The sequence below is a fragment of the Eretmochelys imbricata genome, chromosome 12 (assembly GCF_965152235.1).
Source record: "Eretmochelys imbricata isolate rEreImb1 chromosome 12, rEreImb1.hap1, whole genome shotgun sequence".
NCBI lineage: Eukaryota > Metazoa > Chordata > Testudines > Cheloniidae > Eretmochelys > Eretmochelys imbricata.
Genome location: NC_135583.1, coordinates 7924576 through 7941849, shown reverse-complemented (window position 1 = coordinate 7941849; position 17274 = coordinate 7924576). Strand labels below are relative to the sequence as shown.

Here is a 17274-nt window from a genome sequence, read left to right as displayed (position 1 = left end):
ACTCTTGTTTTCTTTAGAATTTCCAGTCCCATCCGACGGTAATGCTTTTTGCACTAATAGCACTGGAAAAGTTTGCACAAACAAGTAAGTATTAGCCTAGTACTTCTTACGGCAAAAACAGAACTAATGTTACCCCAGAATGGTTATTTCCTTCATCTGATCACATCTGCTGTCCCCGGTGCATGCACTTGAAATAACCATGTTGAAGTTCCCAACTTGTAGCTTAAGCCTAGTGCACCGTAAGGATCAGTGATAGCTGGGCTGACAGGGAATGGGATCGCTGTAGGGAAAAGTATGCTCAGGCCCTCAGGGGCAGGAGGAGACTCATGCTGTTCTAGTGACCCAACTTCCTTGAAAAGAGAATGGGTGGACCACAATTCCGTCACTCTATTGTGTACTGTCCTCAAATATAGCTCAGATTATTGCCACATAGGGTCTGCTATCCATCAAATGTAGCTTTGGGGATGGGAAGAGGAATAAGAGCCCTTTGAAGGCCTCGCCATGGCTGGAAAAAAATTGTCCTGTTAATAGACTATAATTATTATTTTCCTAGCTAATAGCCATGCTCTCAGATGACTTAGTACAGTAAAATGCAGAATATTTAATATTGCATTTCTTCCTGTTAATGTGTCAGGAGAAGGTACGTGAACTCCTAAATTTTTTGTTTAATGTTGAGACTTAGAATATTTCTACATTGTACTGGTAAAATATTTACCTTTGTCTTTTAAATCACTGTTTCTTGTTTACATCTATTACTTTTTTCACTTTTAAATTACAGGTGAAAATAAAATGACAATTTCTGAATCCTGTATTAGTGACCAGCTTGTTTTGTTAGAGAAATGGACAGATAATCTGGACTTCTTAAAACGCCAAGTGGGATTCTGTGCCCAGTGGAGTTTAGACAATCTATGTAGGTATAGTGTGAGCAGGATTCATTTTTATTACTGGCGTGTGTGTGTGTTTGTGGTGTGTGAGAGAGAGAGGTTTTTTTTAAATGTCTGGTCATATTTGTATCTGCAAATATCCGGTGTCCACCCAGAAATAAGGTTTATAAATCCATGTGCATTTGCATGCCTGCATTTTTGAAAAGCAAACCTTATGTAATTGTTAAAATTCTTTAACTTTATTTGCTCTGTACCTGCTGTGACACTTCAGCAAAGAACCAATAGCTAGATTGCACTTGTAGGCTGACTTTTTGAGGGAAAGCAGGGTTGTCCCAAAGAAAGCCATTGTAATATTCTTGGATATACTGATACCACATCTGCACAAGGACTAATTACGACCTGTGACTTATTAAGCAAACTAGATTTTCATGATTTAAGAAACCAAGAAAGAGTAGCTCTGATAAAGTCTTTTATTTAACGAACCAATCTGGGCATCACTAATGGGGCCCAAAGCTTTGACACGCTAAAGGACCCCACATTCTTGCCAGTCTTATTTAAAGCGTGCCCCTCTTGTTCACTACCACTGGAGAAGAGAGAATGAAATTACTTGGTTGGCCCCAGGCAGCAGCTTGTCTTGCTTATGCTGAAACCCAGCATCAACTTGTGCTTTGTTACCAATGGCAATAAATACATAGTAATGAGTCTGTGATGTACATTTCACTCCCTGAAATACTTCTGTATGAATTACTACTTTTTAGTGGTGTTGATATGATTCTCAGCCTGTAGAGCTAAATGCTTCTCCATTCCTCCCCAGTGTGAAAGAGGAATGATTCGGAGGAAAATGTACAGAGCAGTTTCCATGGCATAGCATAACAGTTATTCTTCAACTTGCCCTCCTGGTTCTGTGCAATCCCAGCATCCTGTGTCTTCCCTACCCTGATTCTGGGTGATTTCCAGGGTGGAATCTCTAACAAAACCCGGTGTACAGTATAACTTATAATAGCTCAGGGTTGGAGAAAATGCCACCCTGGGTTAAAGCAAATATGAGGAGGCCATGTCGAACAGCATGCTAGGGAATCCCACAGTTGGGCTTCTCTTCTCTTCCCTGATCATGAGCTGTTACAAAGATTCCACCAGGGGCTGCTTTCTTTTGCTTGAAATATTTTTCTTGCCATGAAACTCGAGCATTTGATCAGCCAGTGTGGGAGGGTCTAGCAGTCACGGAAGTGACGGGGAAAGGACTGAAAGTGGAGGGGGAAGACCGCCTTAATTGGCTCAGTTCAGCTGCATAAACCCAGCCCAATAGCTGAAAGCAGCAAGTTTCGAGTTTTCACTATTGCTCTGGCACCATTCCTCCCACAGTAAAATTCCACCCACGTTAACCTTCAGAGTGGTGTCTTGTGTGTCCTTCAGGACACACATCTTGATATGTATTCTGATGCCCTTAATGCTTACTCATGGTTCCTTGAGAGGCACAATTAGCCCTTAGGTGCTTTTCAAATACTCAGGCAGGATATGCCCTGCTCCTGGATATAGTTCTAACAAACATTGGGTGCCACTGTAAGTAAGTAAGTAAATATTGACATTCAAGTATGCATAATGCCTGTGTTGCTTTAAAGTATACCAAGACTGAATTGGATCCTTTGTGTGTGTAGATTTGTATTTATTGAAATACTCTGGTTGGACTTGTTCCTGCAGTAGCACTTTATTTATTTAATTTTTTTCTGCAGTTTTGAAAGAAGGCAGACAGTTTACCTATGAGAAAGTTGACTTGACCAATATTAAGGCCATGCTGAATAGTAACGATGTCAGCGAATACCTTAAGATCTCACCACGTGGACTGGAGGTAGGATGTCATTTGATTATTTCAGCGTAGAATTTGTTTTGAAGAAAGCTACAAGATATCACCGTTTCAGTTCACTTTGTTCCCATTTTTTTTACCCTTCAAAGACTCAACAAGTCTGTATTTCTGAGTTCCCTACAAAACTAGTGAAGGAATTCTGTTTTGGCAGTAAACTGTAATGACTCTAACCTTGCTTTTATGACCAGAAATAACCACTGTAAAACATCACTCCTCTGTGAATCTCAGATCTTTAAAAACAAAGAAACCTATTTAGATCTATCTGGTCCTTCTCCCATGTGATGCAGAACTGTTCCCTACAGTAGATTTTTCTTTTGTTCTAGTGTTTTTTCTATTGTCCTGTCTAGTCTTAAAAGCCCAAAGCAATAGGGATTCCATTTCCTCAGAGAAAGTACCTCTCACCATCAGGAAATTCAGCCTAAATGTTCCTTTTCTTAATTTTGTTCCATGACTGCTCATGATATATTCCTAGAGCACTAAATTCCTGTCCCTCCTTGATGTTTATACCTATCGGATAGTTCTAGATTGTTCCCCACTTGGTCATTTTTTTTTAGCCTGTAATCTTTAAATCAGTTCCACTAGCCCTCTGATCACTTCTTTCAGAGTAGCAGCTGTATCCGCAAAAAGAACAGGAGGACTTGTGGCACCTTAGAGACTAAGAAATTTATTTGAGCATAAGCTTTCATGGGCTTCAGCATTCGATGAAGTGAGCTGTAGCCCATGAAAGCTTATGCTCAAATAAAGTTTAGTCTCTAAGGTGCCACAAGTACTCCTGTTCTTTTTGCTGATCACTTCTGTTGCTCTTCTCAGAGCTACTTTCAACTTGGTTCAGTTTTACTAAGATCCTGTCCGGTATATGGCCCTTGCTGTTGTGAAAGGGGGTGCATTGTGTTTGGAAATTTAAGTGCTTTTACAATTTTACTTGTATGGCATTTCTCAAATCTATCAGACAGGATTCTTCATGACTGCCAGCTAATTCCAAATCTATTTTCCACTTCTGTTTTTAAGGCTCGATGTGATGCCTCCTCTTTTGAAAGTGTTCGATGTACGTTCTGTGTTGATTCTGGGGTTTGGTACTATGAAGTCACAGTAATTACTTCAGGAGTGATGCAGATTGGATGGGCCACCAAAGACAGCAAGTTTCTCAATCATGTGAGTACATGTGAAGTCGCACAGTTGATACTCTAAATATTATGGTTTATTTTCCTTACAGTGCCTATACAAATGGCTTTTTATAGCCTATTGAAATAATTGTCCATGTTTTATATGGATTGCCTCTTCCTCTTACGTTTTTTTCATACGTTTGGCACTGTTACAGTTAGTGAATTTAGTACTCATGAAAGGTGCTGGAGTGACGTTTATCTCCGGAAGTACAGCACGGTCATCCGTAGCGAGGACTTTTCTTACCCACAGGTGCATGCCTCAACCCTGATCTGGAGCAGTAGGAAGGTAGTTCAGTTTTTATGACCCATTCCACTCTTGGCCTCTGCTCCAACTGCAAATAAGGGTGTCCGGTTACTGCCAGCTGTGTTTTTGTGAAGTGATCGCCTGCCTACTAGGAGCTGATATGCTAGTCATTCATTTGATACATCCGATGAAGTGAGCTGTAGCTCACGAAAGCTTATGCTCAAATAAATTTTAGTCTCTAAGGTGCCACAAGTCCTCCTGTTCTTCATTTGACTTAGGTCTTCAAAGAGCCATGAGGTGGTTTTTCTTACTTTTTTTTTCTTCTATTTCACAAACTTGGTGACTAGAGATTAAAGGGCCTCTAATCTACATGAAACCATCTGCTTGGGATAGTTTAATATCTTTGAATGTGGGGGTGGTAATCATACTGTTGTATTTTTAGTCTAGAAAGCAAGGATTAAACTGGATGTATATTAAACTGTTTTGCCAACCTAACTGTCCTTCTCTAGACTCCTTCCATAAGCTCCCTCTGATGTGTTCTGTTTGCTCACACTTGCTCTGTTCAGTCAGTATTTGACACCGCAAATTCCTACTGCTTGTACGTATGTCGCTTTTTAAAAAATACTCTGCAATTGCATGCATTAATTGGTCAAAGTCTGTGATCATGGGATAGTTCAAATGATAACAGAAATGTGAGTAGGATATTTATTTTTTCCATTTCCCTACCTGGATGAATCCTGGTGGAAGATACCAATATAAAGAGTTTGCCTATTCTTTTACTAGAGAGGAGCAAATAGCACTTTAGAACAGGCCAGGTGCTAACACTTCATTTTCCAGTCTGGCAAGGAATTGGAAGCTCTCCCTGTTTGTCAGGAAAGACTAATTTCTGATGGGAAAAGTACATATGTGGAAATAGCATGCCAAATGTTCTCTTTCCATGCCCTCCAAAAATAAATGAAGAAATTAATACAGACATGAAAACTACCTGAGGCACAGATTGAGAATAGCACAAAACAGGCATAAATGTCACTTGGTGACATCATTTGCATTAAGTACTGGTAGTTTCATTCTTCATTTCAAGTAGTCACATCTAGTTACTCACCTGCCTTGCAAAGTTCTATTTACCTGTGACAAGTTTTATGGGGGAATAAAAGAGCTTCCGTTTTTTTCATAATCTTCACAGCAAAGGCCACTGTGCCTTCACAGTAAAGGCAAACACCTTTGTGATGTGGCTTTTTTGTTTTTTGTTAGTTTTGGGTGTGTGTTGTGTGTACACCTTGGTTTGTAAATTTTCAGGCTGTTGTAAACTCAGGGGTACTCAGACAAGATGGGGATAGTGTAAAGGTTACCATGGCAGCCTTGTTTTCAGAATTGCCAAGTTTGTATTCTCCATCTGAAAACTACTGTTAAAGTTCCTTGTATTCTGCTTTTTTTTTAATGGAATCTGTTAATGCTTTCATAGCAAGTGTGTTCAGCTTACAAATAAGGATGGCTTTTCTAATTGTTACCTTTGCAACCTCACCCAGCATCTGAAAATCAAACTTTCTGGTTCACCCATAATCACTATTAATAGTTCTGCAATAGAAATTTATAGGCCTATCCTGCTGCCTCCGAGGTCAGTTAGCATTTTACCATTGACTTGAGTGGGAACAGGGTAGGGTCCTTAGTTAACAATTCCATCTGTGCACAAGCCAGAAGAAAATCCAGGTCTCCTCTATTGCATTGGCTCTGCAGAGCTAACAGGCGCATCAAGTAGTAGAAGCTCATTCCTTGGTAAAGTCAGCAGGCAACAGATCTGCTTGCTTTCCAGTCAGAATCCTGAAATTTGTTAAAATCTTCATATTACCATAGTCATTTTTTGGTCATCATAACACTTTAAGATAAGGAAGCAGATTATATAGAGTTCTGTTTTGGGTTATTTTATGTTCTAATACAAGAATGACCCGAGTTAAAACTGCTCAGAAAACTTGTAGAAAAAAATCATTCTAAAACCTGATATACATCATAGACCAAATACTGTGATGTAGATGTTGGTGTTGATGAATGTAAGTTGGTATGGGCCAAGGAAATGGAAGAGAAGGATATAGCGAGAAAAGCAGCTAACAGGACGGTGTAAGAGGGAATAAGATAAAGTAGATTCCCTGCCCCCATTAGTTACTCTTCCCGCTATCCTCTCCCTTACATTCATTCATGTAAGTTACTTCCCCGTGCTGACATATAATTTACACATCCGATTACATTATCTCTAAATATGGCCCCTTGCCTACTGCACAGTATTGCAAAAGAAATGTAAAAAACTGCAAGCCTGTCTTGAATACCAGAAGTTGCCAACACTGACTGTAATGGAAACTGTTTGTGAAATGAAGCAGCAACCCACCAGCCCTTAAACTAGAAGAGGCTTAAAAGATTTTCCCCACTCACCCTAAGTAGCTTGACAGTTTGTTTGGGGTGGTTTTTTCTGTCTGATGTGCTTCCTGTGAGGAATTTCTAAGTAGGAAGAATTGAGATAATGTCTCTATTTAAGGGCTAGAAGCTTGCTTTACTATTTATTTTTCCCTTGATTGGATGTTTCTGGTATTCTTTCTGCCCAGAATCTTTTGTAGGCACTTATTTTTGAATGCATCTAGTTTTCTAACATTTTAGCAGATCTCCAGCTCTTGCAGCCCTATGTTAGCACCGAGATTACGTTTGAATTGAAAATTGTCAGTTTTGTTGATAACCATGCATTGTTAAGTTCACTAAATACTGTGGATACCTTTCCTATCCTTGATGTCACTTCCTTCTTGAGGCATCCATTAACTAATATAGAATTACCCAGGTAGATGAGTTGCTCTTCTTGATATTTTTGACCAGGGTGGATTTGATTAAAATCAAATTGATTTAAATTACTAGTCAGGAAGACTCAATTTAATCATGGATTCCTACATAAAAGTGCATTCTTGTTGGTGGTTATAACCGTAATACATATTCTTCACAACTCAGATGTAGGTTTCATTTTTAGAAGGTACACACGATACATTTTTAAAGTGATTTATTTTGAAAACTTTTCAGATTAGTTTTACAGCTATATCAGAAAATGAATGATTGGTTATTTCATTTACCAAAGGTAATTGAAGCAGATAGTTCACCTCCCGATGACTTCATAAATATCTCCAATTCAACAGGTTAATCATTAATATTTGGAGGATTTTCTTGGCATGCTATATTAGGAGGAGAACATCACGAGACAGACAATATTGTTTTATTTAACTAAAACGACAACGTTATGTATTCTGGATTGTTTTCTTCAACAGCAAACATAAATATTTTAACAAAACAAGCATCTGAATGTTTGAATTTAGTTAAAGATTCAAGTTTTTTAAAATCAGGTTTGTTTTTGTTAATTGTTTTGAACTAAAATAGTTAAATGAAATATTAAAAAAAAAAAAAAAAAAAAAAACAACCAAACATTAAATCAACCATGTCAGCCAGGTCAACACAAGAAACTTAAAATATTGGTTTCTGCAGCTAACTCCGTCCTCTTCACCTTCATTTTCCTGTTTGTTCATAATCTGGAAAAGAAAAACAAACTTTCCTGCTTTTTCAGGTCCCAAACAATTTCTCAGTTTGGAATGAATGAGTCCAAAGGAAGATAATATTCTTTCTACACCAGCAGAAGAAGCTACTGCTGTTAAAAGTGAGATTATCACTTCAACAGTCTCTGAATCCAAGTGCTTACGTGACCCACCAGTTCACTGGTGTGACTTTCTTTAAATAATCATCAGCAAACATATATTTCTTGAATGGTTCTCATTCCCAAACTGGGTCTCTCTTACGGCCTGCTGCCATTATAGGTTTTTCTTTCTAGTGAGAGAATGGTATGGTAGATCTCAAATCAATAAAGGCTACGCTCAGAAAGACCTCAAGACTTCTGGAATATGCTGCTCAAACAGTTTCACTTTTGTTTCAATTGCCTGTCCCTCTCTTCTCACATTTATCTCCAGACTTCCTCTCCTTGTCCAGATCCATTCCACCCCCAACAATCTTTTTTATTCATTGAACTTTTCGAAACTTTGCACTTTTAGAGAGAGGTAAGGGATTTGCTCTGCGTACACATTTGCAGAGGGACAATAGGGTTGAGGTTTGTTATTTTTTCACCTGTAGGTAGGTTGGTTGGTTAGGCAGGCAGACACATTTTTGCTGTTAACATGCATGTTATCTCAGGAGACACAAATCCATAGTCTGAGAACTGCAAAACTAAGCATCTCTGATGGTATCTTCTAGACTGACTACTGAGTCCCATTGGGTAGATAGAAAGATTAACCTAAATAATCTATACAGAAGCCCCTGGACACCCATAATATTCAGTCCCTAATCCATGAACTATTGGAACTAATTTACAAAACTTTTCTTAAATGTTACATGAATATATTGTCTCATACTATAGAATTAGAATTTATAATCCCTATTCCATGATGAGATACATTATAGCTCAAAAAGTTATCTTAATTAAAACTATCTTTAGATAGGTTTTTTCCTCAAAAAGCATTTTAGCAAAAAAATCTGATTTAAATAAAAAAAATTTGAATTTTTTTTATCATGGATTTTTATCCACCCTGTTTTTGACTTCTGTTATGTTACCACTTGACATCTGGCTTTCAGGGATATTTGTTTTAACATAATTAATTTTGAGCTATGCTTGGCCCGCTATTTTTGCCAAAATGTCTGTCTGTCTTTGTAACTTTTGGGGATGCTGCTCACTACCACAATATCGTCAAGGTCGTCTAGACATTAGCCATCTAGCCATGCTGTACCATTGTTTGTGTTGCTAATACACTTCTTTGTTATCCAGTCTACGGCAAACAGTAGATATACAATGCAGTCCTGTTTCACTCATGTCAGTGAACCACTGTCTGATTGTTCACCTTTATAGAGCACTTCACATCTCTACGTGGCCTTGATGACTTTAGCTGGGATTCTGTAGAACTGAAGAATGTTCCACAATGTATGTTTGTGCAGGCTATCAAATGCTTCTTGAAAATCCATTAAATTGATGAAGAAGGGAGCTTCCCCTTCTAGACATTCTTCTATGGTCCTTGGTGTGAATATCTGACCTGCACAGGATCTCTTGGGCTTGAATCCAGCCTATTCTTCTCTAAGCTTTGCATCCACTGCCTCTTTCGTCCAATTTAGTATCACACTGCACAAGGCTTTCCCTACAACAGAGAGGAATGTAACTCCTCTCCAGTTGTTAGTAAGATTAACCCTTTTGGAATTTTCTGACAATTATTCCATGCTCCTCTTGGTGAGGAGGGTGTCTCTTTTTCCCAAACTTTATTAAACAGCTCTCTGTTTCATTAGGATGGTGGTAGCAAGTATTTTAAGCATTTTTGCTGTAATTTGATCATCTCTCACTGCTTTGTTATTTTTAATCTTTTTGATTGCGGCCTGTACTTCTGACATCTCAATTGGACTAATGTTTGTCAAGTTAAACAAGTTCATTTGTAATGTATTTGGGGCCATTTATCTCGTTAACACTTGAAAATTGACTGAATTTAGCTATTATTTGGGACCTGTGAGACTCACGTTGGAGGAGTACGGGCATCTCTGCCCTTATCAAATCCCACAGAGCAAGCAGAAACTAGTCTCTTCTTCTTCCATACTGCTAATTGGTTCCTCCTCGTCAACGAAGAGAGGTGGCTTTCTGATGAGGGATATTGTTTTCAGTTACTGCTTGCCCCCAAATGGGTTTAGTGAGGAGTCTCGAAAGCTTTTTATAGTACAGCCTTTGGATTTGTTTTGGGGGAACACAACAGAGGGTGCTGTTTTTCCCACAGTCTTCTTGCTGGCAGCCACTTCCTTATTTGAAAATAACTAATATAACTTGTCGTTGTCTCAAGTTTTGTCAGCTCTTGAGTTTGAGTGTAGCTTCGGTTAGACTAGAGGTGGCATTGTGGAGAAAACAAGTAAAATGTTGCTGTTTAGACACCTAGCTTTGTTGTAAAGATAATATATCCGATATTAATCAACATATAAAATGTATAGCCCCTTTCATTCAGGGAGCTCGAAGCACTTTGCAGACACTAATCCTTACAACATCCCTGGGAGGTAGGCAAGCTTTATCCCTATTTTATAAGTATGGAAGTCGTGAGGCCCAGAGGTTCAGTGACTTGCCCAGTGTCTCCCAACCAGTTGCTGGCAGAGTCCCAAATAAACCCCATAACTCCTGACTTGGTCTGGTGGATAGTGCACAAGACTAATTCCCTCTCTGACCCGTGGAAAACGTTGTAACACCTGGGTAAACAATAGTACAAAAATTGTGTGGAACGTTGCAAACACCACCTCGGTCGTGCTCTGTTACCCAGCAAATGCCCTGATTCGTAATACTGAGTCATTCTGTCTGCTGAACATAGATCAGAAATGAGGTGTGTGGTCAGAGCTGCCTGAGAGGAAGCTCACTTGGTACCTCTGCTCTTGCTAAGCCTGGTTCAGGTAATGCTATTAGACTGTCCTCTTTCAGGAGCGTTACATTCACTCCTAATTTTTTATTTATTTTTTTTTTTAAAGGAGTAAAATCCATTTGACCTTGAAAGTACCCCTCCCAAAAGAGGGGAAAAAGTAAATATGCCTTCCTAACGAGCTGTGTAGTTCTGATGCATTTTTAGGTGGAAAGAGTAAGGAAGTGATACTGAATGAGGGGTGTGTGGGTGTAAGTGAGAGAGAGAAAATAGAATAGAATAAAATTAAACTTCTTAGAATGAATGGTTTGGTTATGTAAAAATAGACCTCCAGCCCTTTCCCACAAAACAGGAGTGACTGCAGATTAAAATGCTGTGCTTTGTTTCGCTAAAGGAAGGTTACGGTATTGGGGACGACGAGTACTCCTGTGCATATGATGGCTGCCGGCAGCTGATTTGGTATAATGCCAGAAGTAAACCACATTCCCATCCCTGCTGGAAAGAAGGTATTTTCTTCATCTTGTGGCAGTTATCCTAGCCTGCTATCACCAAAGAGCTTTTCTAGAATACTCACGGGAGGAATAGCCTGTAGTTGGAGTTTATTAGCAGTTTCAGAGAATCTGAAGATGAGGTCATCTAGCCAACTTCTTGCCATTTCAGGATTGTTAATTACTGTACGCTTACTGGTGTTCTGTCTGGTTTCTTAAATGTGTCCTGTGAAACTGTCCACCACTTCTCATGGAGACCTTCCACAGCCTAACAGATCTCACTTTGGGGAACCTCTACCACCACCACCACCAGTTATTACAGGTGGTGCTGATAGCACCACCTTAGCTTAATGTTGTCTGATACTTCCTTTTAGAAGATCCTGTTTTCAGTTGCTTATAACTTGGTCAAACTTAAATCATTTGGGGAGAAATTTTCCATGCAAGGTGTTTTGCCTCAGGCTCATCTGTCTGTCTTCAGCAAAAATGGTTTGGCTGTTTCTTAGAACAAGATTTGGGAAATACATTGTTTTGCCCCTGTGTGTTTTAAAAAAAAAAAAGGAAATTCTGGCAATCTTTGCTTTGAGAAGCTATAGTGACCCCTTTTCTTTGGAGTAGGAACTTGAAATTTGGGAGGAGGGTGGCCTTTTTCTTTTCTTTTTTTTCAGGGATGTGCCTGTAATCCTCATGAAAATCAGCCCAAATTTGCCCAAGTTATAAAATCTTTGAAATACCTGAGTTTGAACATGCGCTGTGGAGACTTCTTTAGATTTTTAGCAGCTAAATTCCCTGAAGATTGTCTGCATTGGGCATGCTCCAGTCTGGGGAGGGAATGGAAAGAGGCAACCCTAAAGCCTGCATTTGCTAACTTTTGAATATTTAGCTTAGCAATGTTAATGTTCCTTAAATGTAGCTGTCTGTGTGCAAATCAACCTAAATCTTCCTTTCCTTAATTTCATCCAATTTCCTCCTAATTATACCCTTTTTACTATGGTAAATAACTCTTCTCCCTCTTTAGTGCTTATTCAAATAATGGTAGGTTGTTCCCTATTAATCACTCCTTAGCCCAGCTATTCAGTCAGCTTCTTTAACCTTTCCTCAACAATCAGCACCTCCAACTCCCAATCATATTTGTTGAATGCCATAAATACCTGAACCTTAATCCTAAAATATTTTTGTTTTTGTACATAAGGAGACACAATAGGATTTTTACTAGATTTGCAAGAAAAGCAAATGATCTTCTATTTAAATGGAAACCAGCTTCCTGCTGAGAAGCAAGTGTTTTCATCTGCAGTGTAAGTAATATTTTCATTTTGACAGACAAGTATTAAAATGCAATATGGATAATGGTTCATTGGTTAAAAGAAAAAATTCAAATTCTGGGTTTAGTTTGACAGTAAACTAATATTTACCGGTCATAGATGCTATTGCTCTTAAGCAGAGCTCCCTGTTGAAAGGTACTGATAACAGCTAAAAATCTGAAACCAGCTACTCTGATACCAGCTAAAAATCAGTGACATGAGTGTGAATTTACAAATGGATTTAAGGGCCAGAGGAAACACATTCTTTAGCCTAAGTTTAATGCAGCTTTCTGTCGTGCAATGTTAGCAATTTACGGAACACTTTCTATATAATGTGGATTTTGGTTCTCTGGGAGATAAAATAACAAAACCTTGTTCTTGTTGCTTCAGCTATGTCAACTTTTTGCACACTCCTAATTTGCTCAGTGTTCTCCAAGTTTTGTGCCTTGGCAAATAAGAGATTTGGGGGGGTGGCGGCGGCGGTGATGTGAATCCTTTGCACTTGAACCTGTTCCCCAAACAGCAACACACAGCCCCATTTTGGACAAAACAGTTATTCCTGCTGAGGTGGATGGAGAATAGTGTTGTCACGCACTCAGGTGCATGCGTGTGCCTCCACATAGATGCAACTTATCCTGTTTGTAGCCAGTAGAGGCTCTGGCAGACAGTGGCAATGGACTTGGTTCACATATCTTAATTAAATTGAGAAATAATGAATCAAGTAAGAAAAATACATGCTGCTAAAATCAGGTTCCCTGGAGTTTCTCTCCCAAATAACAGTGGCTGGATTACAGTACTGGAAGTCTTGTTCCAGCGTGAGATAGCATTTGGTCCAATAGGTATGTCCAGCATGCTCTGTCTGTACTATTGCTTTCTGATGTTCATGCTGTCCTTCAAATTGCAGATCTGGCTTTTTTGCTGCAGCTAGTTTCATGTCCTATCAACAATGTGAGTTCAATTTTGGAGCAAAACCTTTCAAGTATTCACCTTCAATCAAATTTAGCACCTTTAATGACTATGCCTTCCTGACAACAGAGGAGAAAATAATTTTACCAAGGTAATCTCTTTCTGCTGGTAATGCCACATTCATACAATATACAAATATGTAGGTTTGAACAGGATGTCAAATTTCTGGTGTAAATGGTCTAACGTAGTCTCTGAACATAAATAACTTTGTGATCAATTCAGCATGTGCTTAGTCCTTACGTGAAAGGGACATGTTAGACTTCAGGCTCCACTTCAACAAAGCATAAAAACATAAGAATGGCCATACTGGGTCAGACCAAAGGTCCATTCAGCCCAGTATCCTGTCTACCGACACTGGCCAATGCCAGGTGCCCCAGAGGGAGTGAACCTAACAGGTAATGATCTAGTGATCTCTTTCCTGCCATCCATCTCCACCCTCTGACCAACAGAGGCTAGGGACACCATTCCTTACCCATCCTGGCTAATAGCCATTAATGGACTTAACCTCCATGAATTTACCCAGTTCTCTTTTAAACCCTGTTATAGTCCTAGCCTTCACAACCCCCTCAGGCAAGGAGTTCCACAGGTTGACTGTGTGCTGAGTGAAGAAGAACTTCCTTTTATTTGTTTTAAACCTGCTGCCTATTAATTTCATTTGGTGGCCCCTAGTTCTTGTATTATGGGAACAAGTAAATAACTTTTCCTTATTCACTTTCTCCACCCCACTCATGATTTTATAGACCTCGATCATATCCCCCCTTAGTCTCCTCTCTTCCAAACTGAAAGGTCCCAGCCTCTTTAATCTCTCCTCATATGAGACCCGTTCCAAACCCCTGATCATTTTAGTTGCCCTTTTCTGAACCTTTTCTAGTGCCAGCATATCTTAAGCACTTAAGCATGTGCTTAAATGCTCTGCTAGATTTTTGTCCTATCTTCCTTCTGTACTCATTAATTTACACTGGCTGTGCAGTTTTACCTCGCACAGTGTTTAAAATACACATAGTAAAAATCACTTCCTGCTATGTATAAACTGTGAAGTTAATTGAAGAAAAATGATCTTAATTAAAATTGGTGTCGTGGCACAAATGAGGTCACTTTTAAACATTGGCCGTGTAGAAGCACTTTGCAAGCAATTGTAAAGCCTGAAGTGATTGCTCTTCTCTTAATCTCAGTAAAAATACTTCCTTACTATGAAGGATGCTGCCAAGGAGAGATGTTGGAGTGGACTGGCAATTCCCCGATTTCTGAACAGCTTAAGACCTCTTTTGGCTTAGTTTATGCTCAGAACTTCTACTTGGATAAAATCAGCATAAATTTTGCATTTCTGCAAAAAGGAAAAAAAAATTCAATTCCAACTTTAGGTAATCAGTAAAAGTGTGATGCAGTGCACGAGAGCACAGCGCTGGGAACCAGTGGCCCTGCTTTGCCACTAACTCTCCATGTAATCTGGGGCAAAACCCAAATTTTTAAACTTCGGTGCCTAAAGATAGTTAGTGTGATGGGGCCACTCGCCTCTCATGACCACTCCCTAGCTGGTGTGCCGGTACCTGCACTTTTTCCAGCTTTGCGCCTGCTACCACCCTCACCAGGTGGATCTTGGGAGACGCAGCCCTCCAGCCGAATCCCACAGTCTGCATGTGTACAACCAAACCCCTTCTGGGGTACACAATTCAACAGGGCCTATCACAGTGCCCTGAAGACCCTTCGCCTCCCGGCGAGTCCCAACTGATCCCCGCTCGCTAGCTGAGCTGCGCTCTCAGTTCAGTTCACTCCCCTTCTGGGGGGTATCAAAAGTCCCACAAATGCTGAGAGTGGGTGAATAAAATCATCAAGGGACTGAACCTCCATTGGTACCGTCTATCCCAGATCCACACAGAGCTCCACTGAATGCACGGGAGTGCAGAGTGCTAGTAGCCCCATTGCAGAAGCAGGGCTGACATTTTATCATTTCTTGGATATTGAAAGGAATTCTTTGCTTTCATCAGTGAAAGTTCTGATGCTTTTTCTCAGGCACCTTTCTAAACACTAACAGTCACCAACGTTAATATGGAGACGTTGCTGCACTGTTTACCCTACACTTTTTGACTGTTTACTTATTTCAACCTCCCCCCTGTGTTCATTCAAAACTTATCAAGAAAATTACATACTAAATCACCTCTTATTTTTAATCATATGTAGAGGGACCCTCCAACTACTTAGCATTAGTTGCTCTTTAGAAGAATTGCACTGTCACTTTTTTCATCGATTTTTCTCAACTGAAATACCTTGGTATTGGGGTCACTTGAGAAGACAGCTCTAATTCCATTGTTAGAATCCAAACATATGGAGTAAAGTTTTGGTTAACACGGTTCCTTGGACGTTTCCTTTATACTAACACACCATACATTCCCCTCTCCATCCTAGCCTTTGCTCCTGTTCCTGTGTTGGTTGATAAGTTGGATTGTTGTCCCTCTTGTATCTGTTCTTGTAAACAGTTTTACAGTATTGTATGGTTTCTGAGACTTTGCATATTGAGAATTTTTTTTAAAAACAGTCCTATTATACAAGTGTATATATCAAACTAAATCATAAGAGGTTTGTTTGTTTGTTTGTTTAAGTGTTCCACTTTGGAAGTCCTAGGAACTGGAGATGGGGGGGAAAAAGATGTATTGAGTCATCTAGTCTAGCCACCTCTTCCAGCCGTCCCCATGGCATAGCCAGAATAGGGTTGTTAGACTGTCCCAAATAATTGTACGTTTGTTTAGGAATATTTTTACTGTTTTTAATTGTCAATTAAAAACAAAAGAATTTGTGCATTGGCCTGGATCCATCACTCAGGATTGTAGTTTAGTGATAAATGTTTTTCTCGTACATCTATTTCAGACATCGACGTCTGGCATTGTTGAAGCAAGTGAGTATCCGAGAGAACTGCTGCACGCTGTGCTGTGATGAGGTAGCAGACACAGAACTCAGACCCTGTGGACACAGGTAAATTAAACACACAGACCTTGTCTGTTTGCACCGCGTTGTGTGAAAATGCAGTCAAAGTAGGACTTCTGCTCATCTCTAGTGACTACCCAACCTGCATGAAAAGATCTGTCCCTTTAAAGATTTGAAAAGGAGTACAGGATAAACAAACACTAGTCATCTGATCATCTCCCTCAACAAAACAGGTAATATCCAAGGTGGTGGGTGTGTGCAGTTGCTAAGCATAGACCTGCTTGTGTGTCTCTTCACAGTGCCTGCTCTACCAAATTTAACTCCTTGATCTGGAAAGTGTCTTGAGATAAGTATAGTATAAAAGCTCTACATAAAATGCAATACTGTTTAGAGAAAATCAAGAATGGGACTGGATTTTTAATGCAATCTGGATCCTTTTACCAAGTTACCAGTTCAAATACAGTTAAGTACTGATAATGTCATTGCCATGATGGTTTTTGAATTGCCTTTATGAAATGAGTTTGCAGCTAAGTGTCCAGCTCTTAGTGACCTGTGGGCACCACTATAATATGCCTGTTGGAATTGACATTCTTGTTGGCAGTTAGCAGAAAGACAAAGGATTGAGTGGGTGTACAGAATATACCCCCCCATCGCCTCTAGTGATTGGCATTCTAGGTCAAGAGTCAGGCAAATCAGTGTGGGGAGACTTGCACTGCCATTGTCCAAACCATAGCTGGTCTGTGGGTTAATGAAAGGGTGACTGCACTAGAAATTGCTCAGCAGCATTAAGGACCTAAATCCTGCAAGATTCTGATTGTCTCCTGCAAGGAAGGGCTTGAGACTCATGAGCTTCCATTGACTCTAGTGAGAGCTGAGGACACAGAACCGAACCTTCACATTGAGGAAAATCAATCTTGCTGACCCTTTTTCCACAGTCGTTGAATGAAATTTTTGTATGGAGTGAATTTATTAGCATCTGGATTCTATTCCTTTTTTGTTTTGTTTTTTTTTGTT

General features: G+C 39.6%; 1 protein-coding gene across 3 annotated transcripts in view; it reads left to right on the top strand.

Moving 5' to 3' along the window:
• The window catches only part of RSPRY1 (ring finger and SPRY domain containing 1), a 55602-nt gene that overhangs the window by 37194 nt on the left and 1134 nt on the right, over positions 1-17274 (top strand). For 2 of the 3 annotated variants that reach the window (XM_077831144.1, XM_077831143.1), the window contains 8 exons: positions 18-84; positions 779-910; positions 2615-2730; positions 3754-3897; positions 10984-11095; positions 12267-12369; positions 13280-13432; positions 16204-16308. In XM_077831144.1, the coding sequence (XP_077687270.1) occupies positions 18-84; positions 779-910; positions 2615-2730; positions 3754-3897; positions 10984-11095; positions 12267-12369; positions 13280-13432; positions 16204-16308 (932 nt within the window). Of the gene's footprint in view, positions 1-17; positions 85-778; positions 911-2614; positions 2731-3753; positions 3898-10983; positions 11096-12266; positions 12370-13279; positions 13433-16203; positions 16494-17274 lie in introns of all 3 variants that reach the window. The other variant, XR_013347680.1, reaches the window with a different exon arrangement.